We start from the raw sequence: 24,813 nt of genomic DNA on the forward strand, positions 1-24,813 counted from the left end.
TTAACTAGAAAACATCGAAGCTATTCGGATCGCGTGATGTAATTATTGAACTTGTCTCGATATCATCTGTTGATTTACAACGAAACTATGGCGCTGCCAAGGTATGCAATACTCGTTTCTTGTACGTAATATAATTAGCGAGCGGGCGCCGCTGTCCCAGGGAAATTTGGATGGGCACGTGCCCACCCTTGGCTACACCACTGATTATAGCTAACTATAGGCCAAAGATGCATGGTGACTATAAGCTGTAGCTTTGATTGCTCTATTAGAGTAGTTACTTGACTGCTCTATTAGAGTATCTCAATCGTTTTTAATGCAGTGGAATATGAAAAGTGAAGTGTTGCTGAGGGTTTAATAGCTACAAATGGTGTCGGTTAAGTGCAGCTGCATGGATACTGCTGAAATACAGTGGTATATAGTTGTTTGATATGACAAATTGTCAGTACAACAATGTTTATGTATTTAGACTTCCACTGAGCTAAATTTAAAAGGGGGTTTCTGTCAAAACCCAAGAAACCCATCTAGATCCACCACTGATACAACTGTGGAGAAGATGTTTGTGTGTGCATGCGTGCGTTGTGTTGTGTTGTGGGGTTTTACTCTTTTCACCATCTTTCATAACCCTTACCATAATATTAAGCTCAAAAGCATCCAGACTCCCTACTGTAGTTGTTGCTCTCTCTCTCTTCGACTTTAGGGCACACGTCTAGTAGTTGCCGCGAGCAGTCGACTTTAGGGAACGCGTCTAGTAGTATTAGCTTTGGTTTCTTCTTCACCTTTAGGGTTAGGTTCTTCTTACTATAGTCTATACAGCTTACTTCGTGAGTCACATTTATAAGATAGAAAAGAAGGGAGCTAGCAGCTGTAGCACATTTGGTAGCAAAACAAATCACCCTGTATAAAATTCAGCCACAAGCAAATTGCCCTGTAGAAAGATCAGTTAGAAGAAGTTACCTTGTAGAGAGCTCAGCTGCAAACAAATCACCTGTACAGAATTCAGCTACAAGCAAATCGCCCTGTAGAGAGATCAGCTAGAAGAAGTTACCTTGTAGATCTTTCAGCTACAAACAATTCACCCTGTAGATAGAGCATCTAGAAGAAGTCACCTTGTAGAATGTTCAGTTACAAAGAAACCACCATGGAGATTTCTGTAATAAATGTATGTATTATAATATATAATTTGTACATTTACTGATAAAATATTTAAAGTACATCTACTTCATCTTTTCTTCTTCCTGTGGTAAAGAAAAAAGATAGGTTAAAAAAGTCCCAAAGCCGGCCCTAGGCCAGATTTGGGGTATACTAATACAAAAAGAAATGAAATCTAATCTCAAACAGCCAAGCTGTAAAAAAGTGTGCGGCCCTCAAAAAGGCTATGGTGAAAAAAGATGTGAAATCCAAGGTGGCGGCCAAGAAATGGCTGTGATGGTAGGTTAATGGTAAAAATTTTAATAATGACAATTCAGGTGAATTTGTGCCAAGATCAAGCGGAACCAAAATTCACCTGAATTGTTGTTATTAAAATTTTTATCATTTAACCTACCATCACAGCCATTTCTTGGCCGCCACCTTGGATTTCACATCTTTTTTCACCATAGTCTTTTTGAGGGCCGCACACTTTTTTACAGCTTGGCTGTTTTATTTACTTTATTATTATTATTATTAACACTTTACAGTGACCAGCACTGAAGGTCTACAACAACATGTACTGCAGCCTTAGGATTACCTAACCTAGTTTCAAGGTTTTGGACTAGATATTACATAACGCGTTACTTATGTAACGCGTTACTCCCAACACTGTCTACATGGTAATACTAGGTTTCCTGGTTTTATGAGATTCATATTGTTACAAACTGTAAGTCCAACAATTGTCCAGAATCAAGACACACGGTAGTGTGTCATGCGGCCCAAGAAGCCGGCGCGCAACACCCGTGAGTTTTTTTTTTTTTTTTTTTTACCCGGGCTTGATGGACTGCCCTTGCCTACCACCCCCAGCACATAAATAGCCTGTGCTGGACAAACCGGGACTTTCTTAGTCCACGGCAAACTGAGACTCTGCCCGAATCAGCTCCACAATTGGGGGAGTCTTAACATAGTGACCGATGGATGAGCGGGCTCCGCGGATGCATTGTATGGAGGACCGCAAGAGAGAAAAAGATAGACAGCACCTTAACCACCCCATGACAACAGAGTAATCATCGCCCCACTTGTTTGAAAGTTGATGAGCCAAGCGTTGATAAAAAACAGAAGCCTCATGAGCCAGACCACCAGAGGCAGACATTACCAGGGGGGTAAAAGAGGCATGCTCCTCCTCACGAATTCTCTGAGCATACGTACGTTTCTTAATGTTCTCGTGCCTCCGATAACAGGAGGCCAGTGATGAGGACGCATTAGAAGCAGCCAGAGGGTTGAACACCCGCACATCCACAAAACATCTTTCACTTCTTCCACCCCAAAAACCATTCATGGCGATGTCAAGACGGGCACCATCTTGGATATTGGCAGAAGCAGGGTAGTCCTGCTGTGAAACCGGCTGGAGCTCTGGTTCAACAGCTACCTGAGAGCATACTTCAGTCAACAGGGTAGCAGTTAGATCTCTGATCTCATTGTGTCGGATAGAAGGTAAGCCACCCTTGGGACAGGATAAAGCATGCTCCACTGAAAAGGAAGTCCCACATGCACAGTGAGCAGGAGTCCGCTGAGGAGACCACCCATAACGTAGTGCCACGGCATCGTGAAACGCGGACTTATGCAGTGCAAAGCCATGTTCCTGTAGGGGCCGGGTGGTAAGCCAGTTGGAGGCCCCTTTGGCTGAGGCTAGATCTAAAGCACGTTGAGAGGAGGGATCTAAGTGGGTACGCAAACTGGAAGATCTATCCGAATAGTTGGAAGATTTGGAATTGCGGATTGCGGACTTGCGAGATAGCTGTTCTGTTTTAACAATAGCCGAATTGATACCCCGGTCCAGAATGAATTGTGAAAGAGGCTCAGCAATGTGACACGAGGCTGAATACTCCTCAGCTGCAATAAGAGTTGGGTTTATGATACCCAAACCACCATATCGAGGTGGAAGGGCAAATAATTTACGGATTGTGTCATTTGGTGGAGAGCAACCCATCAAAGTAGGGATAAGTACCAGCCGGATGTTGTCCTCAAGGGGTTGTAAAGCCTCTGATATGTTTGGAGTAGTGCGACAAAGGTAGAGCCAATGGCTTGACAAGCCATGAGTGAGAGCGGAATAAGCAGCATGCGGCTGAACTTGTGCGAACTTGGCAAGCCGTGTAATCTCTGCTGACCAACCAACAACCTTGTCCCTCACAAATTCCTGGACATAAGCATTTGAACCAATGGCAGCCCCAAGGTAGGGACGGCCCGCGGAAGTAATTTGAACATCAGTATCTGAAAACAGAGTAGTAGCAATTGAATGGAACCTTTCCTTAGAAACTAACCAAGTTTTAGGAGCATTCACAAAATAGCCAAAAGCAGGTCCCTTAATACAGAGCTGGTTCCACCAGATGAGCAAGTCCTGTATACTGCCACAAGCACAAGCATCATCAGCATACCAGACCTGGTCCACTGTCCCATGAAGTTGATTGATTAAAGGCACTATAGCAAGGGCATACATAGGCATAGCTAGTGGGTCTCCCTGTGTAGTACCCTCCTCTGATAAAATAACCTCCCCAGAAACAAGCAAAGAGGCTGGAGACCTATAAATATTGATCAGAATAGTGGAAAGTGGCGGGCACAGTTATCTGATGTTGTGTAGAGCCACCAAACGGTTCAGCGAGTTAAAGGCATTGGAGGCGTCCACCAGCAACACAGCCTCAGTGCTTCCTTCCTCAAAAACCTTTCGGACAGCATGAACCGCAGCCTCCGCCCCAGAAAGTTGCCCCGCACAAAGTTGGTGTGAACCAGCTGCCTCCTGAATGTCATCCCGCAGGATGACCAGCACAGCCTTAGCAACAATACGTCTCATAACCTCGCACACACCAATAGGCCGCACCCCAGGATTTTTATCCAAAGCAATGAGGCGACACACCAAAAAAGGCGAGAGCAAATCTGGGGAGAGGAAAACAGTACATAAACGACGAGCAAATGAGGACATTGCAACACACAATTCACCTGAAGCAGAGTGGAATGAGGTACAAAGTCGACGCCAACCACGAGCGTCGATCCCAGAGGGTCCAGCCGCACCAGATGTTCGCAAAGCAGCAGACCTGATAACAGCAGCATTAAGAGAAGAGAATATAACAGGGTGTACGGATTGTGGGTCAGCCCAATGCTGTAGAAGACACTTAGGATCCAAAGGCTGAGCTGGAGGATGTTTAGCCCGCAGAACATCGCGAACACAATGGCCGGGAGAAGCAGAATCAGCTATCTCATCCAAGTTTAGAACTCCACCACGTTGGTAACCTGAGACTAATCGTAAAGCAGCCTTGGTTTTACCCTCAAACATTAGCTTAGAAAAGTTACGTACAAGTTGTGCCTCACTTAGTTTTGGTAAATGGCTCTTGAGACGACCCTGTATAGCTCCTCCCTCAGTAACCAGTTCAAGTAGATTCCCATCCTTCCACTGTTTCAGCCGCTGCTCCAATAGGAGAGTGTGATCCTTGTCCTTAGATGTGCGGCTTGGCTTCTGGAGCAGTAATATACAAACCACAACAATTGCCTTACGGGCGACAGATTCCAGGGAAGAACCCTCACCTACAGCACGAAACAAACGAGCCAGTTCAAGTACAAAAGCCTTACCAGCTGAACCCCGTGGAACTGCAAAACTGTTCTTCTTCCAATGTATCACTTCCAAATAAACTTTATCCAATTCTGAGATAAAACAGCTTCCATCAAGATCCCCCCACTGAAAGTTAGGCTGAACTACAGGTTGAAAATCAGGTAGGTCAACACCTGACGAATTGTTCAATAGAATGTCGTTGGAGTTGTTAGAAGTCAAGCAGGGGGCGTTAGGTTCTTCCTCCTCGTCAACCTGCGCGACGGATGAGGGACTTTCCTCCCGGAGAATTGAACTCTGCGGATCCAAGCTGGCCCTCGAGCTGGCCTGGAGTGTCGCATTTGGTTCAAAACGGCAACGACGCCTGCCCATCTCATCACGATAAGACACCAAAAACTTCGATATGGGCTGATCTTGGTAGCGAATGGTTGTCTTCCAGTTCTTAGAAGAAGCTTTACCAGCTTTGCGTTGAAGGTCACATGGAGTCAAAAGGTCCCCATTGAGCCGAACACAACGACTGGTGCCACTGGACAGTTCCTTGGTTATCAACTTCGCTTGTAAAGTCCCACATACTATGTCGACGGCCTCCAGAGTTGAGCGACTCTCCGGAAAACCAGGGAGAGAATCGACCATTACGATTCCCACAATCGAGTTACTCATGTGGGAATCGACCATTACGATTCCCACATGAGTATATTGACAGGAAGAACGAAAACGCAATTTTCGCACCTCCGTAGCTCTGTGCTGCCTTGATGAAACAAGACGATTTTTGCTGTGGAAACGTCCTCCCACTTCAGTACTCCACATTCCAAATTTGAGCGAAATCGCTTCAAGCGTTCCCGAGATATGCGACCTCATAAATTGGCTTAGTTTCTTCGTTTTTTCTTCTTCATCTTATTTTTCTTCCTCTTTTCGCACACTTACAAAAACCGCTATAAAACGCGCGAACACAATATCCGATTGCTTTGGAATTTGGCACACAGAAGGGGGGTATAACGGCGCATCTCTGTACCAAATTTGGCTGGAATACGATAAGCAGGCAAAGAGTTATTAGCAATTATTCACGAAAAATAACACCAGTATGTTATCACGACTACAGGGTAAACCGCTTACGGGAAGAAGCTGAAAATTGGTGGGTGAATAGGTTAACTATTGGACCTCAAACCTTTTGTGGTTTGAAAGAAATCGAGCTAAAACCAGGAAGATACAACGAAAAAACCAACAGTGTGTAACAATTATGCAATCGAGATTAACTAATAGAAAAACGACTACTTTCCACGCCCACCAGAAAAATAGCTTGGGGTAATGCTTTGAAATTCGCTGTACAGATGGAGTAATCATCTTAGACAGGATCTTCAATGGTGTAGAAGAATCAGACTTAAAGCCACGGAGTTTTAACACGAAATCAAACTTGGTGTAGCAAGTGCGAGATCGAGATACTCTAATAGAGCAGTCACCCTAATAGAACAGTCACACTGAAAAGATTTCAAAAGATCAGCTAGAATCTAGTAACCTGTATAGAGATAAGCTACAAACAATTCACCCTGTAGAGATATCAGATAGAAGAAGTTACCTTGTAGGGAGTTCAACTACGTAGTTTAGCTAGAAGAAGTCACCTTGTAGAGAGATCAGCTACAAAGAAACCACTATGTAGAGAGTTCAGCTACAAACAAATCGCCCTGTAGAGGGATCAGCTAGAAGAAATTACCCTGTACAGAGTTCAGCTACAAAGAAACCATCATTTAGAGAGTTCAGCTGCAAAAAAATCACCTGTAGAGAGTTCAGCTACAAAAAAATTACCCTGTAGAAAGGTCAGCTAGAAGAAGTCACCTTGTAGAGAGTTCAGTTACTAACTAGTGACCCTGTAGAGACATCAGCTAGAAGAAATTACCTTGTAGAGAGTTCAGCTACAAACAAATCATCCTGTAGAGTGCTTGAGATCAGCTAGAAGAAGTTACCTTGTAGATAGTTCAGTTACAAACAGTTCACCCTGTATAGAGATCAGCTAGAAGGACTCACCCTTTAGAGTGTTCAGTTGCAAACAGCGGCGGAGGAAGTAGTTGATATGAGGGGGGGCTGGGCTGACCCAGACTTATTTCTATAGTTTGGTAAGGTGAGACCAAAAAAAAAAAAAAAAAGGTCACAACCAACTGACAAGAGCTTTCCACCTCACCAGCTACCATTTCTAGCTGATAAACTACATAAAAATCCTTTCATAGCTCGCTACACACTGACTACTTTATTAGAGTGACTGCTCTATTAGAGTATCTCGATCTTTATCACGGTTTTCAGCCCCACTCCAAGAAAGATAATTTCGGTGTGATATCATTCTGAGGGGGGGCTAAGCCCCCCCTCAGCAGACCAAGGGGGGGCTTTAGCCCCCTAGCCCCCCCCTTTCCGCCGCCTATGGTTGCAAAGAAACCATGCACCATGTAGAGTTCTGTAATAAATATATGTATTATATATATATATATCTAATCCAAAACAGCCAAGCTGTAAAAAAAGTGTGCGGCCCTCAGAAAGGCTATGGTGAAAAAAGATGTGAAATCCAAGGTGGCGGCCAAGAAATGGCTGTGATGGTAGGTTAATGGTAAAAATTTTAATAATGACAATTCAGGTAAATTTTGTGAAGCGGCACAAAAATTCACCTGAATTGTCGTTATTAAAATTTTTACCATTAACCTACCATCACAGCCATTTCTTGGCCGCCACCTTGGATTTCACATCTTTTTTCACCATAGCCTTTCTGAGGGCCGCACACTTTTTTTACAGCTTAGCTGTTTTGGATTAGATTTCATTTCTTTTTGTATTTGTATACCCCAAAGCCAGCCTATGGCCAGCTTTGGGAATTTTTTAAGCTATGTTTTTTTCTTTACTACAGGAAGAAGAAAAGATGAAGTAGATGCACTTAAATATTTTATCAGTAAATGTACAAATTACATATATATGACCAGATTTGCGAAAAGGGGTCTTCCACACACATCCAATTTACGAATTTTGGCAGTTCATAATGTCAGATAGGAAAATAGCATTGCCTTGAAATTTGGACAGTGATGAGTAACTACATAGGTTAATGCATGAACAAAACTTCAGGTTAGTATCTTCTTTGAGCACAAAGGTATGGTCATTCAAGTTCATAGAATTGGATGTGTGTGGAAGACCCTTTTTCGTAAATCCAGTCACATATAATACATATGTGACCGGATTTGCGAAAAGGGGCCTTCCACACATCCAATTTGCCAACTTTGACAATTGATAACTTCAGATTGGAAAGAGCTATTGCCTTGAAATTTGGGCAGTGGTGATTTCTTTGCAGCTGAACTCTCTACGTGATGGTTTCTTTTTAGCTGAACTCTCTACAAGGTAATTTCTTCTAGCTGATCTCTCTACAGGGTGATTTGTTTGTATAGCTGAACTATCTACAAGGTAACTTCTTCTAGCTGATCCCTCTACAGGATGATTTGTTTGTAGCTGAATTCTGTACAGGTGATTTGTTTGCAGCTGAGCTCTTTACGGTTTCTTTGTAGCTGAACTCTCTACAAAGTAACTTCTTCTAACTGATCTTTCTACAGGGTGATTTGTTTGTAGCTGAACTATCTACAAGGTAATTTCTTCTAGCTGATCTCTCTACAGGGTGATTTGTTTGTAGCTGAATTCTGTACACGTGATTTGTTTGCAGCTGAGCTCTTTACAGAATGGTTTCTTTGTAGCTGAACTCTCTACAAGGTAACTTTTCTAGCTGATGTCTCTACAAGGTTACTAGTTTGTAGCTGAACTCTCTACATGGTGGTTTCTTTTTGTAACTGAACTTTCCACAAGGTGACTTCTTCTAGCTGATCTTTCAATAGGATGATTTGTTTGTAGCTTCACTCTCTACAAGGTAACTTCTTCTAGCTGATCTCTCTACAGGGAGATTTGTTTGTAGCTGAACTCTCTACAGGTGATTTGTTTGTAGCTGAATTCTGTACAGGTGATTTGTTTGCAGCTGAGCTCTTTACAGAATGGTTTCTTTGTAGCTGAACTCTCTACAAGGTAACTTTTCTAGCTGATGTCTCTACAAGGTTACTAGTTTGTAGCTGAACTCTCTACATGGTGGTTTCTTTTTGTAACTGAACTTTCCACAAGGTGACTTCTTCTAGCTGATCTTTCAATAGGATGATTTGTTTGTAGCTTCACTCTCTACAAGGTAACTTCTTCTAGCTGATCTCTCTACAGGGAGATTTGTTTGTAGCTGAACTCTCTACAGGTGATTTGTTTGTAGCTGAATTCTGTACAGGTGATTTGTTTGCAGCTGAGCTCTTTACAGAATGGTTTCTTTGTAGCTGAACTCTCTAAAAGGTAACTTCTTCTAACTGATCTTTCTACAGGGTGATTTGTTTGTAGCTGAACTATCTACATGGTAATATCTTCTAGCTGATCTCTCTACAGGGTGATTTGTTTGGAGCTAAATTCTGTACAGGTGATCTGTTTGCAGCTGAGCTCTTTACAGAATGGTTTCTTTGTAGCTGAACTCTCTATAAGGTAAATTCTTCTAGCTGATCTCTCTACAGGGAGATTTGTTTGTAGCTGAACTTTCTACAAGGTAACTTTTCTAGCTGATGTCTCTACAAGGTGGCTAGTTTGTAGCTGAACTCTCTACATGGTGGTTTCTTTGTAACTGAAATTTCTACAAGGTGACTTCTTCTAGCTGACCTTTCAATAGGATGATTTGTTTGTAGCTTCACTCTCTACAAGGTAACTTCTTCTAGCTGATCTCTCTACAGGGAGATTTGTTTGAAGCTGAACTTTCTAAATGATGGTTTCTTTGTAGCTGAACTCTCTACAAGGTAATTTCTTCTAGCTGATCTCTCTACAGGGAGATTTGTTTGCAGCTGAACTATCTACAAGGTAACTTCTTCTAGCTGATCTCTCTACAGGGAGATTTGTTTGTAGCTGAACTCTCTACAGGTGATTTGTTTGAAGTTGAACTTTCTAAATGATGGTTTCTTTGTAGCTGAACTCTCTACAAGGTAATTTCTTCTAGCTGATCTCTCTACAGGGAGATTTGTTTGTAGCTGAACTATCTACAAGGTAACTTCTTCTAGCTGATCTCTCTACAGGGTGATTTGTTCATAGCTAAATTCTGTACAGGTGATTTGTTTGCAGCTGAGCTCTTTACAAAATGGTTTCTTTGTAGCTGAACTCTCTACAAGGTAACTTCTTCTAACTGATCTTTCTACAGGGTAATTTGTTTGTGGCAGAATTTTATACAGGGTGATTTCTTTGCAGCTGAACTCTCTACATGGTGGTTTCTTTGTAGCTGAACTCTCTACAAAGTAACTTCTTCTAGCTGATCTCTCTACAGGGTGATTTGTTTGTAGCTGAACGATCTACAAGGTAACTTCTTCTAGCTGATCTCTCTACAGGGTGGTTTCTTTGTAGTTGAACTCTCTACAAGATAACTTCTTCTAGCTGATCTCTCTACAGGGTGATTTGTTTGTAGCTGAACGATCTACAAGGTAACTTTTTCTAGCTGATCTCTCTACAGGGTGGTTTCTTTGTAGTTGAACTCTCTACAAGATAACTTCTTCTTAGACTAGCTGATCTCTCTACAGGGTGATTTGTTTGTAGCTGAATGATCTACAAGGTAACTTTTCTAGCTGATGTCTCTACAAGGTGGCTAGTTTGTAGCTGAACTCTCTACATGGTGGTTTCTTTGTAACTGAAATTTCTACAAGGTGACTTCTTCTAGCTGACCTTTCAATAGGATGATTTGTTTGTAGCTTCACTCTCTACAAGGTAACTTTTTCTAGCTGATCTCTCTACAGGGTGGTTTCTTTGTAGTTGAACTCTCTACAAGATAACTTCTTCTTAGACTAGCTGATCTCTCTACAGGGTGATTTGTTTGTAGCTGAACGATCTACAAGGTAACTTCTTCTAGCTGATCTCTCTACAGGGTGGTTTCTTTGTAGCTGAACTCTCTAAAAGGTAACTTCTTCTAACTGATCTTTCTACAGGGCAATTTGTTTGTGGCTGCATTTTCTACAGAGTGATTTCTTTGCAGCTGAACTTTTGGTGCCGCTTGGCACAAAATTTACCTGAATTGCTATTAAAATTTGTACCATTAACCTACCATCACAGCCATTTCTTGGCCGCCACCTTGGATTTCACATCTTTTTTCACTATAGCCTTTTTGAGGGCCGCACTCTTTTTTTACAGCTTGGCTGTTTTGGATTAGATACACATTATATTTACCATCTTAGCTGCGGGACTGTTCTACCGGACAACTAACAGATTGTCACAGAGTTCTACATGGTGATGATAATACAGGTACTTTGTAATGGAACTTATGAATTGTATTTACTGTCTTATCTGCTGCAGTTGGATAAAGACTGATAAATGATGAAACTGATTTGATACTGTCATGGCCGGCCCAGGAGACATTGATTTACTAGCTGTACCTGTTGTGGTTTTAACATATTTACATAATTAAATTCATTACAAATATAATTATTGAAATTATTTAATTAAGGTAGCCACAGATTATAGGAAAGTAAAAAAGTACAGTAGTATAGTATATAGCTAATATATGGTTGAAATAGGCTTAGTATAGCCTGGTAATACACTGCACTATACTAGTGATTTAATATGACTGCCTTAAATGTATTCAATAAGCTTGTTATAGTAAAGTCCTAATCTAATAATATATGCTGTACTATTTCATTCCAATACTAACATAATAAGACTGTTATAGACCTTATTATTCTGAGCTTTTTTCACAGTGGATGTTGGTCACTGTCTACATTGGTGTTGGTATACTCTCAGTTTGGATTCCCAGTTGATAAAAGATTTGTGGAACCATCAGCCTAGACCTGTGGAGGAATATACATATATCAAGATTCTATTGGATTTTGCGATCACTGTTACAATTGATAGCCTAATCTTAGTGCTGAAAAAAATAGATTTACTTTTTTGATCAATTTTTCCTGCCCTTTTTTCAACTATAATGTTGTTTGTAAAGTATTTGTAAAGGTGTACAAGTATCAAGACTTGTTGACTGAGGTTCAGAGATTCTGGCATGTCAAAGTAGATATAATTAGTATTGGTCCCCTCGGTACTTTGAATCCAAAGTTGGATGACTGGCTGAAAAGATGGTACAGTAATTTGAAACCTTGTGTTTCGTAAAATTCTGCTTTGTTACAAACTGCTGGGCTGCTGAGCCAAACGTTAAATATTTATCTTTGAAACTTTGTTAGGTTCCAACAATTGCTGTAATTTGCTTTGTACCAGAATTTTCTGTGTGTATGTCAACACTGCTGACTACAGCATTACCTGCACGTATGCATATTTTATCATGTGTGTATATAGTAATATTTTGATAAAGGTTTAAAGAGTTTAAAGATTTAATTAAGGAAAGATCAAGATTGAAATAGATCAAGATTGAGAATTTAAACATCAAAACTCAGAAACTATGAAATGATAAAATGTACCAATTGTTATTGGTGAATTGGGTTCTATTTTTAGCTTGCAAGCTGCTTTAATAATGACAGTGCATAAGACTGTTTTGTCGTTATCAGTCCACCTATTAATAGTCGTTATTTATTACTTGTAAATTTGTAGTTGGTTTTATATAGGACTTCAATTACAGTTGTAAACTGTGTAAATGATAATGATGATGGGTGTAATATTTACCACATTCTTAGTAATAGTTGCACTGTGACCACCAAAAACATTTACAATCTTTGAAAAATACTGATAAATACTGAAGATAGAGAAGACTGAAATAATTATTTTAAGTTCCTGCCATATTACACGAAGATTCTTGACAAAGTACTATCAATAATTTAAAATTATGGCATAGATTTGGATAATTGCATTATCATTACAAGTATCTCAGTGTTTTGGAGGCATAGTGTTTTTATAAGATTGAGGTGAAAGCAAAGGTCAAGGAATTGTATTGACAAAGGTTGAGGCCCATGCTTAAATCCAAATTGAGTGGACGTAACTTTGACTATGCCAGTGATATGCTGCAGGTATGGACTGCGTATGAATGAGTGTGCTGTGTATATAGGATGATATGAAAACAAATGAATATGTATATATGAAAGGTTTATATCCATGGGTTAATGTAGATCGACTCTATGTATCAAGTAGAGATAAAGGAAGAGTATTGCTTTAATGTTGTGTGTTCGGAGAGGCATTGTAGCTATGTTAAGAGATGTGAGGAGCCAATTACAGATGTCTAAGATTCATGCTTTTTCTAATTTTTGCTAGATCCATTCCAATTTAAGTATTATGCTTGCAGCATGATGCAGTGGCACCACAAGTCACTTTATATATATTATAGAGTTCTTATAGACTTCCCAGATTATGGAATGATCTGTCAATAATTGATCTTACCCTTTCCCTCAACACAATTAAGCAAAAGTTAAAGAACTATTTATAGGATCACTTTAAATTGATTTTAATTCAAATAGTAACTGTACTTGCTATTTTGTATGCCCTTGTTGTCATTGTGCTAAGCTCCCTTACCCTTGTAACTATAATTTATTGTAATTAATTTTAAGTTGACTTGCGTAGTTAAATAAGTAGTTTTTATAGGCTTTTGGCATTGATTGCCATTTGTCCTTCACTCTTCAATTAGCTTCTTTGTACTTCACAATCTTTGTAATTCCACATATGTATCTGTAAAGCAATGGATTAAGGCCACAACTAATGAACAGACGTAAGGGTGATTTCTTTAAATGACTCCAGAGTGCTTATCTTAAACCTGACATTGATTATTGCAGTGCAGGACCAGGCATTGCACACCCATTGATTGGGCTTCCAAATTGTTGGGAGCACAAACAGTGATCTTTAAGGAGGTGCTGAGAAACCAATGGACATAATGGCTGGTTGCCCGCAATGGCTCAGTCCATATATTTTACAAGGCACATTATTAATAGCTTTAGCTGTTCACTGAAACTGATGTGTGAATATTCAAGCTCAGAGTGGTGGTGGATACACTAGTAGGAGGCAGTGTTATACAATTCTGAATGTATGTAAATTGCTTTATGACTTCAATATATCAAAATAGTTTTGATGGACAAACAGCTAAAATGTACTAACCTTATAATGATATTGCTTGCATCATAAACAGTCATGTTGTACAGAAGCACAGGAAAATATAGAGAAGTATCTGGACTTGACAGGTGAACTTCAGACACTCTGGAATACATAATAAAATATGGATGGAATATCTATAGCTAGTGGTGTATAAGACTCTATCTGGCTTGGTAGGGCCAAGAGCTAAAAAATGGGAACAGCCTGCTTGCAATGGCAACCATCCACCAACTATATATTATTTTAAACTGCATAGTTTGCTACACTGCTGCTCTGAATAGAGTGACTGCTTTCTTAGAGTAAATGACTGCTCTATTAGAGTATCTTAATCTTACATGATACCACATATTAACCTTTTGGCAGGGTGCAGGCCCACCTAGACCCACCCCTTAGATATGCCACCAGTAGGCTCGTGGTACCTAGTATCCCTGAATAGAACCTAGACATTCAAGAATTTTGGACCCCTCAATAAATGCTCATCTTATGCAAAAATCTGAGGACTACTAATACTAAAATTTCAAGTAGACATTTGGATCAAGCTGAACTTATGCACTAACTACAGCATTATCTGTATGCATATTAAATTTTTTATCATGTGTAGTTATGGTGATTTGTTAACAAAAAAAAAAATATTCAGGTCTGAATTATATGCAATAATTGAATTAGTTGACTGTACTTATGGAAATTTAGGTATACATACATAGTGAAGCCATACCTAAATGGCGGAAATGTGTATTGTTATTATTATTATTTTTTTTGTTTCATCAATATTCAATAATGATATTATTATAATTATACAACAAACACAAAATCCAAAACATAGCAATAAGAACAACAAGTCAATTGTTCAGTTACAAACATACATGTAGATGCTCCATCAACTACTCTCAATGACTACCATCTTGCTTGAGAGTGAATATTTATTATTTGCAATTGTTGAGATCATGATTGTAAGCATGCATACATTCGTATATACAGCGTGCCATGCAAGGCATACACTTCCAACTATTTACAAAAAAAACTTTAAAACTGCAACTTCTTACCACCTCTCACACGTTTGGTGCTGCTTTTTATGAACTGCTGAATGAAATGTAGGCCAATTAACTACATAAATTATTTTAAATCAATTTTACAAAATTTTAAAGTGAAAATTTCTACATGCCTGCAAAGATTGAGCAATATTTGCCCAACCAAATAAACTATGCTAAAATGGCTCTATAATTTTTGTACATATATAATATATATTCTATTCTGTGAAAAGAATTTGCATCCCTGCAAGTACGTAGTAGTTGGTGTGTTTTATTGTTTGCTTCTATAACTCATTCTAAAGTAACAATCAAGAAAAACTCTGTAACTTTTTCACAGTACCATAGGTGAATGCATTAAATGCTGTAAATCTAGTTTACCTTAAACTGTCACTGACTTTATGCATTTTTCATGAAAATCAGGATTTAAGAAGTGATAGAACTGTAACTTAGAAACACAAATTTGAAACAACCTGAAATTAGCTCAAATTGTAGGTGACTAATTTTGTATACCTATTCCACATTTCATGGTAATAGCACTTTCCATTACAGAGTTATAGAATGTTAAAAATTGTGACTAAATTTTGAAAGTTTATGCCTGGTGCAGTGTAGTCATCCCCATTTATTGGAAAAACTGTTGTTATTATGTAGGCATATGTTGTGCCATGCCCACTTGTTGTACAATAATTACCAGATAATGGAATCGTGAGTTAACTTCGGAATTGTGCACTTTTTATAGACTTGGAGCTACACTCACTTATTTTGAATTGGAAGCTTAATACATTATGGAAATTCAAAGTGCATTATTACCAGGTGCTTTGTACCAATATGTAATTGCAAGATGTATGTTTAATCCGGACAGTGTCGACTGTCTATAGGCTTGAGTCTATTATGCTCAAATTTGCCTATTATGCCCTTTGGCATTTCCCAATTTTCTGCCTATTATGCTTGTTTTTATGCTTTTCAGAAATGCATAAGTTTTATTTTGTGTGCTTTTCAATCATCAAGTGCACATAGTAACTGTGTCATACAAGACTTGCGAGGGAGGAATCCGTGTTGACATGGTGACATCAAATTGTTGTTAAACAAATGCTGTAACATACCCTTACAGATATTAGATTCAAAAACTTTGGAAACAACAGATGTAAACTTACAGGATCGTAATTACAGGTGACGACTTGTTTCCTTTCTTAAAGATTGGGATAATAGTTGCTATTTTCCAGTCTAATGGTAGTCTACCCTCACTTAATGACTTCTTAAAAATTATAGACAGAGGTAAGCTTATTTCAGCAGCAACTTCCTTCAACACTGTGGGGAGGAACTCATCAGGTCCAGTAGCTTTGCTAGAATTTAAATCACACAATTTTTCTCTTACAATGCCTGCATCAATTGATATGCCATCGAGACTAGTTACAAAGTCATGGTCTTGAAACTCAGGGATATTATCAAAAGATTCTCTGGTGAATGTGCTGGTAAAAAACTTATTCAACATTTCTGCTTTATCTTCATCAGTTGCTGCTTCAATATCATTAAGTGACTCATCAACCAGGGTAGGGTTTAACTTTGACCTTATAGAGTTTACATATCGCCAAAAAGTTTTAGGGTTGGTCTTCACCTCCTTAGCAATCCTCATCTCAAACTTAGATCTCAAGTCATGTGTAAGACGTCTAAGAGAATTTCTTATTTGAGTAAACCTAAGATGATCCAAATGATTGCCAGTTCTACGGAACCTTTTCCATAATGTTTCCGTCTTATGTTTAAGATCAATTACTCTATGATTAGTATATGGTAATTTTCTATGTTCAGATTTATGGTACCTTGGGATAGAGCATTCCATAGCAGACTTAAAACGTTGCATAAAAATTTCCAACACTGACATGCATTTAAATCTTGTAATTCTGTCAACCAGGCAGTTTTGTTAAGGAGGGTTTTAAGCTTCATATAATCCCCTTTGTTAAAGTTATAAGAATAACTGATGATACATCACTGGACTGGTTGATAGTTATTGGAGAACATGAAAGAGAAATATTCAAACACAAATGATCACTCAACCCCAGTCCAGAAGAATATTTGATGGATTTTACTATGTCCTCTTCATTGGTAAGTACTAGGTCTAGTACATGGGGGGATGAACCTGGCCTGAAACGTGTTGGCTCATTAACATGCTGAAATAAAACACATGACTGTATAATATATAAGGCTATCCATACCCCTGAAGATGCTGAGAGGTTACAAGAAGGTTTATGTACATTACAAGAATGACAGCAGAGATGGCTGATGAGACTAAATGTATCAAAGTGCTTTACCATGACTGTTTTACATCCTAGAAGAAATAAAATCATTACTCCCTACAGACTACACAATCATCTCCTCTCACCTGTTGAACATTACAAATATTTAGGCATCATTATTCAGAGTGATCTGAAGTGGCACCTACATATTAATCAATCTATCACCTCCAAAGCAAATCAGATGCTTGGTCTGCTAAAGCGTAACTTGAGGACATCATCTATTCACCTTAGAGAGAAAGCCTACCTTAGCCTAGTACGCCCTAAACTTGAATATGCAACTACAGTCTGGAACCCTCATTTAACAACTGACAAGATCGCTTTAGAAAGGTCCAGAGGTGTGCTGCACGATATGTCAAAGGTATATACTCCTATCATGCCAGTGTAACACAGATGGTTAACGAACTTAAGTGGGAATCACTTGAGTCTCGAAGAGAACAGCTCTCCTTAACTATGCTATACAACAATCTTAAACAAAATGTTTATTTACCACCTGAATACATACCTGAATTTCATCTGCAGACATCACAGTACCAGCTACAGACCAGATCATGCCATATGTTCAGACTCATTGAACCATTTTGTAACACTGACACCTACAAGTACTCCTTTATACCATCAACATCAAGGCAATGGAACGTACTACCTTGCTACATCTTTGAAGCAGAAAACACTGACATATTCAAATCTCTGCTACGTAACTATTATTTTGCAATCAATAGCTAACATTATTTATTATATTATATCTGTGTATATTCTGCTGTTTGTGAAGTTTTCACAGCAAAAATAAAAAAAAACATTGTTGTACTGCATCATAGAATTCCTGTTCATATTTATAAGCTTGCTACAGTGCTCCTCTGAAGAATACTGTGACTGCTCTATTAGAGTATCTAGATCTGATATTAGAGTATATCGATCTTTTAAACAGGTATTCAAGGGGCCCTTCGTGGGGCCTCATGGGGCCCCTTTTAGGCTGGAATCGGGGCCAAAATACCCCAGTCCCCCCCCCCCCGTGGGCGGCCCTGGGTATGTATATATAATACACCCAGTGGCTGTACTCGTATTGGCTTGGGTAATCGATCGCCCTGTACAGGCTATCAGCCTAATAAGTAGCTTTAACACAGGCATTCGGGCTTTGCCTGATATGTATGCCCTCTGTCCTCGGGGAGAGGGCATACATATCAGGCAAATCCCTCATGCCCATGTTACAACTATTACATAATTAGCATATAGCTAAATGAATATACTCCAATAGAGCAGTAACTTACTTAGGTGGTATAATCAGCATAGAATAGTTATCAAGACACACGATAGTGTGTCGTGCGGCCCAAGAATCCGGCGCGCCACACAGTGAGTATATTAACAGGAAGAAAGAAAACGCAATTGTCACACCTATGTAGCTCTGTGATCCCTTATCCGATTGGAACCAAATTTGCTACAAACGTGCCGGCCAGTTATGTGAGTCTACATACCAAATTTGAAGAAAATCGCTCTAGCCATTTCCGAGATACGAGCGAACAAAATTTCGTTTTAATTTCTTCCTTTCTTTTTCTTCTTCATTTCGCACAATTCACAAAATCCGCCATAAAACACGACTGCGTGCTCCAATCGGGCTGAAAGTTGGCACACTTGTAGGGCTCATTAAGGCGGATCGCAGTACCAACTTTGGTAGGAATCTGATGGACATTCACCGAGTTATGACCGATTATTCGCGTACAATAAGGTCGAAGGTCTGTCACGCCCACAGGGTAAACCCCTTGAAGGAATGAGTTGAAAATCGTTATGTAGATGGAGTAACCATCGTAGGAATGCCTTTTTGTGGTTTGAAGAGAATCGAGATAAAAACTATGGAGATATGACACAAAATCCAACCTGTGTCACAATTACGCAATCGATTTTTATGAATAAAAAAACTATTAGTTTTCACGCCTACCAGGCAAACCGCTTAGAGCAATGAGCTGAAAATCGGTGTGTAGCTGGAATAATCATCATAGAAAGTCCTTGCAGTAGTACAGAAGAATCGGATTACAAACCACTGAGTCATGATTCGAAAGCCAACTACGTGTTGCAAATGCGAGATCGAGATACTCTAATAGAACAGTCACCCTAATAAAGCATTCGGCTACGTTTATAACTTACTCCATCAAAGAATTATATTACATTGCAAGTTATTCTGTAGGGAATTCAGCTACAACTAGTGAATCTGATAGACAATTCAGCTACAGGCAAATCACCCTGTACAGAGATCAGCTAGAAGAAGTCACCTTGTAGAGAGTTCAGTTACAAAGAAACTATGCACCATGTAGAGAGTTCAGCAGCAAACAAATCACCCTGTAGAGAGATCAGCTAGAAGAAGTCACCTTGTAGAGAGTTCAACTACCATCATGTAGAGAGTTCAGCTGAAAAAAATCACCCTGGAGAGAGTTCAGCTACGAAAAGATCACCTTGTAGAGAGTTCAGTTACAAAGAAACCACCATGTAGAGAGTTCAGCTACAAACAAACCACCTGTAGAGAGTTCAGCTACAAACAAATCACTCTGTAGAGAGATCAGCTAGAAGAGGTCACTTGTAGAGAGCTCAGCTACAAACAATTCACCCTGTACAGAGATCAGCTAAAGAAGTTACCTTGTAGAGAGTTCAGCTGCAAAGAAACCATCATGTAGAGAGTTCAACTATAAACAAATGACCTTGTAGAAAGACCAGCTAGAAGCAGTCACCTTGTAGAGAGTTCAGTAACTTCAGTTACAAAGAAACCACCATGTAGAGAATTCAGCTACAAACTAGTGACCCTGTAGAGACATGAGCTAGAAGAAGTTACTTTGTAGAGAGTTCAGCTACAAAGAAACCATCATGTAGAGAGTTCAACTACAAACAAGTGACCCTGTAGAGACATCAGCTAGAAGAAGTTACCTTGTAGAGAGTTCAGCTGCAAAGAAACCATCATGTAGAGAGTTCAGCTACAGTACAAACAAATCCTGTAGAAATATCAGCTATAGACGAAGCCACCCTGTAGAGAGTTCAGTTGCAAAGAAACCCCAATGTAGAGTATTCAGCTGACCCTGTAGAGACATCAACTAGAAGAAGTTACTTTGTAGAGAGTTGAGCTACAAAGAAACCATCATGTAGAGAGTTCAACTACAAAACAAGTGACCCTGCAGAGACATCAGCTAAAAGAAGTTACCTTGTAGAGAGTTCAGCTGCGAAGAAACCATCATGTAGAGAGTTCAGCTACAAACAAATCACCCTGTAGAAGTATCAGCTAGAAGAAGTCACTTTGTAGAGTGTTCAGTTATAAAGAAACCACCGTGTAGAGTGTTCTGTAATAAATATATGTATTATATATATATCAAGACACACGATAGTGTGTCGTGCGGCCCAAGAAGCCGGCGCGCCACACCGTGAGTATATTAACAGGAAGAAAGAAAACACAATTTTCACACCTATGTAGCTCTGTGATCCCTTATCCGATTAGAACCAAATTTACTAGAGAAGTGCCGCCCAGTTAGGGGAGTCTACATACCACATATGAAGAAAATCGGTCTAGCCATTTCCGAGATACGAGCGAACAAAATTTCGTTTTAATTTCTTCGTTATTTTCTTCATCATCTTCATTTCGCACACTTGGCAAAATTCGCCATAAAACACTAATGCGTGTTCGGATTGGGCTGAAATTTGGCACACTTAAAGGGCTCATTAAGGCGGATCTCCGTACCAACCTTGGTAGGAATCCGATGAACATTCACGGAGTTATGACCGATTATTTGCGTAAAATAAGGTCGAAGGTCTGTCACGCCTACAGGGTAAACCCCTTGGAGGAATCAGTTGAAAATTGATATGTAGATGGAGCAACCATCGTAGGAGTGCCTTTTTGTGGTTTGAAAGGAATCGGGATAAAGACCATGGAGATATGACACAAAACCCAACCTGTGTCAAAATTACGCGATCGATTTTTATGAATAAAAAAACTATTAGTTTTCGTGTCTACCAGGCAAACCGCTTAAAGCAATGAACTGAAAATCAGTATGTAGCTGGAATAACCATCATAGAAAGTTCTTGCAGTAGTACAGAAGAATCGGATTACAAATCACTGAGTTATGATTCGAAAGGCATCTACGTGCAGCAAATGCGAGATCGAGATACTCTAATAGAACAGTCACCCTAATAAAGCATTCAGCTGCATGTATAATTTACACAGTTATATTACATTGCAAGTTATTCTGTAGGGAATTCAGCTACAAACAAGTCACCCTGTAGTCAGATCAGCTAGAAGAAGGTACCTAATAGAGAGTTCAGCTACAAAGAAGCCATCATGTAGAGAGTTCAGCTACAAACAAATTGCCCTGTAGAGAGATCAGCTAGAAGAAGTTACCTTGTAGAGAGTTCAGTTACAAAGAAACAATCATGCAAAGAGTTTAGCTGCAAACAAATCACCCAGTAGAAAGTTCCGCTATGAACAGATCACACTATAGAGAGTTCAGTTAGAAACAAGTCATCCTGGAGAGAGATCAGCTAGAAGAAGTCACTTTGTAGAGAGTTCAGTTACAAAGAAACAATCATGCAAATAGTTCAGCTACAAACAAATCACCCTGTAGAGAGTTCAGCTAGAAACAAGTCACCCTGTAGAGAGATCAGCTAGGAACAAGTCACCCTGTAGAGAGTTCAGCTAGAAGAAGTTACATTGTAGAGAGTTCAGCTACAAAGAAACTACCATGTACAGAGTTCAGCTGCAAACAAATTACCCTGTAGAGAATTCAGCTACAAACAAATCACCCTGTAGAAAGATCAGCTAGAATAAGTTACCTTGTAGAGAGTTTAGCTACAAACAAATCACCCTGTAGAGGATTCAGCTACAAACAAGTCACACTGTAGAGAGTTCAGCTAGAAGAAGTTACATTGTAGAGAGTTCAGCTACAAAGAAACTACCATGTACAGAGTTCAGCTGCAAACAAATTGCCCTGTAGAGAATTCAGCTACAAACAAATCACCCTGTAGAAAGATCAGCTAGAAGAAGTTACCTTGTAGAGAGTTTAGCTACAAACAAATCACCCTGTAGAGGATTCAGCTACAAACAAGTCACACTGTAGAGAGTTCAGCTAGAAGAAGTTACATTGTAGAGAGTTCAGCTACAAAGAAACTACCATGTACAGAGTTCAGCTGCAAACAAATTGCCCTGTAGAGAATTCAGCTACAAACAAATCACCCTGTAGAAAGATCAGCTAGAAGAAGTTACCTTGTAGAGAGTTCAGCTACAAACAAATCACCCTGTAGAGGGTTCAACTACAAACAAGTCACCCTGTAGAGAGTTCAGCTAGAAGAAGGTATATTGTAGAGAGTTCAGCTACAAAGAAACTACCATGTAGAGAGTTCAGCTGCAAACACATCACCCTGTAGAAAGATCAGCTAGAGAAGTTACCTTGTAGAGAATTCAGCTACAAACAAATCAACCTGTAGAGAGTTCAGCTAGAAACAAGTTACACTGTAGAGAGATCAGCTAGAAACAAGTCACCCTGTAGAGAGTTCAGCTAGAAGAAGTCACATTGTAGAGAGTTCAGCTACAAAGAAACTACCATGTAGAGAGTTCAGCTGCAAACAAATTTCCCTGTAGAGACAAACAAGCCACCTTGTAGAGAGTTTAGCTAGAAACAAGTTACACTGTAGAGAGATCAGCTAGAAACAAGTCACCCTGTAGAGAGTTCAGTTAGAAGAAGTTACACTATAGAGAGTTCAGCTACAAAGAAACTACCATGTAGAGAGCTCAGCTGCAAACAAATCACCCTGTAGAAAGATCAGCTAGAGAAGTTACCTTGTAGAGAATTCTAGCTGAACTCTCTAAGAGAGTTCAGCTAGAAGAAGTCACATTGTAGAGAGTTCAGCTACAAAGAAACTACCATGTAGAGAGTTCAGCTGCAAACAAATTGCCCTGTAGAGACAAACAAACCACCCTGTAGAGAGTTCAGTTAGAAGAAGTTACACTATAGAGAGTTCAGCTACAAAGAAACTACCATGTACAGAGTTCAGCTGCAAACAAATTGCCCTGTAGAGAATTCAGCTACAAACAAATCGCCCTGTAGAAAGATCAGCTAGAAGAAGTTACCTTGTAGAGAGTTCAGCTACAAACAAATCACCCTGTAGAGAGTTCAGCTAGAAGAAGTTACACTGTAGAGAGTTAAGCTACAAAGAAACTACCATGTAGAGAGTTCAGCTGCAAACAAATTGCCCTGTAGAGAATTCAGCTACAAACAAATCACCCTGTAGAAAGATCATCTAGAAGAAGTTACCTTGTAGAGAGTTCAGCTACAAACAAATCACCCTGTAGAGAGTTCAGCTAGAAACAAGTTACATTGTAGAGAGTTCAGCTACAAACAAACTACCATATAGAGAGTTCAGCTACAAACAAATTGCCCTGTAGAGACAAACAAATCACCCTGTAGAAAGATCAGCTAGAAGAAGTTACCTTGTAGAGAGTTCAGCTACAAACAAATCACCCTGTAGAGAGTTCAGCTAGAAGAAGGTACATTGTAGAGAGTTCAGCTACAAACAAATCAACCTGTAGAGAGTTCAGCTAGAAACAAGTTACACTGTAGAGAGATCAGCTAGAAACAAGTCACCCTGTAGAGAGTTCAGCTAGAAGAAGTCACATTATAGAGAGTTCAGCTACAAACAAACTACCATGTAGAGAGTTCAACTGCAAACAAATTGCCCTGTAGAAACAAACAAATCACCCTGTAGAAAGATCAGCTAGAAGAAGTTACCTTGTAGAGAGTTCAGCTAGAAACAAGTTACCCTGTAGAGAGTTCAGCTAAAAGAAGTTACATTGTAGAGAGTTCAGCTACAAAGAAACTACCATGTAGAGAGTTCAGCTGCAAACAAATTGCCCTGTAGAGACAAACAAATCACCCTGTAGAAAGATCAGCTAGAAGAAGTTACCTTGTAGAGAGTTCAGCTACAAACAAATCACCCTGTAGAGAGTTCAGCTACAAGCAAGTCATCCGGTAGAGAGATCAGCTAGAAGGATCACCTTGCAGAGAGGTCAGCTACAAAGAAATCATCCTGCTTCATCTTTTCTTCTTCCTGTAGTAAAGAAAAAATGACAGGTTAAAAAGCCCTAAAGCCAGCCATAGGCCGGCTTTGGGGTATACAAATACAAAAAGAAGTGAAATCTAATCCAAAACAGCCAAGCTGTAAAAAAAGAGTGCAGCCCTGAGAAAGGCTATGGTGAAAAAAGATGTGAAATCCAAGGTGGCGGCCAAGAAATGGCTGTGATGGTAGGTTAATGGTAAAAATTTTAATAACAACAATTCAGGTGAATTTAGTGCTGCTTGGTCTTGGCACAAAATTCACCTGAATTGTCATTATTAAAATTTTTACCATTAACCTACCATCACAGCCATTTCTTGGCCGCCACCTTGGATTTCACATCTTTTTTCACCATAGCCTTTCTCAGGGCCGCACTCTTTTTTACAGCTTGGCTGTTTTGGATTAGATATATATATATATAATTTGTACATTTACTGATAAAATCAGTAAAGTTTTTAACATCTGCTTCATCTTTTCTTCTTCCTGTGGTAAAGAAAATAAAATCCCCAAAGCCGGCCTATGACGGCTTTGGGGTATACAAACACAAAAAGAAGTGAAATCTAATCAAAAACAGCTAAGCTGTAAATAAAGGTGCGGCCCCAAAAAGGCCATGGTG

At 39.5% G+C, this 24,813-nt stretch overlaps 2 protein-coding genes across 6 annotated transcripts in view; one reads left to right on the top strand and one right to left on the bottom strand.

Moving 5' to 3' along the window:
• LOC136258578 (uncharacterized) overlaps nt 1–24,813 on the top strand; it is a 219,617-nt gene that overhangs the window by 20,586 nt on the left and 174,218 nt on the right. The gene's annotated exons all lie outside the window — the stretch shown is intronic.
• On the bottom strand, nt 3,639–5,371 carry LOC136257986 (uncharacterized). Of its 2 annotated transcripts, none has more exons than XM_066051285.1 (2): nt 4,492–5,371; nt 3,639–4,419 (listed from the first exon to the last, which is right to left on the bottom strand). In XM_066051285.1, exons 1-2 carry the CDS (start codon nt 5,357–5,359, stop codon nt 3,749–3,751), a joined length of 1,539 nt encoding a protein of 512 aa, XP_065907357.1. In that variant the 5' UTR covers nt 5,360–5,371; the 3' UTR covers nt 3,639–3,748. The 2 variants fall into 2 exon arrangements, with proteins under 2 accessions (XP_065907357.1, XP_065907356.1); XM_066051284.1 differs by having other exon boundaries at nt 3,641–4,059; nt 4,123–5,371.

This window comes from Dysidea avara, chromosome 6 (genome assembly GCF_963678975.1).
Source record: "Dysidea avara chromosome 6, odDysAvar1.4, whole genome shotgun sequence".
Lineage (NCBI taxonomy): Eukaryota > Metazoa > Porifera > Demospongiae > Dictyoceratida > Dysideidae > Dysidea > Dysidea avara.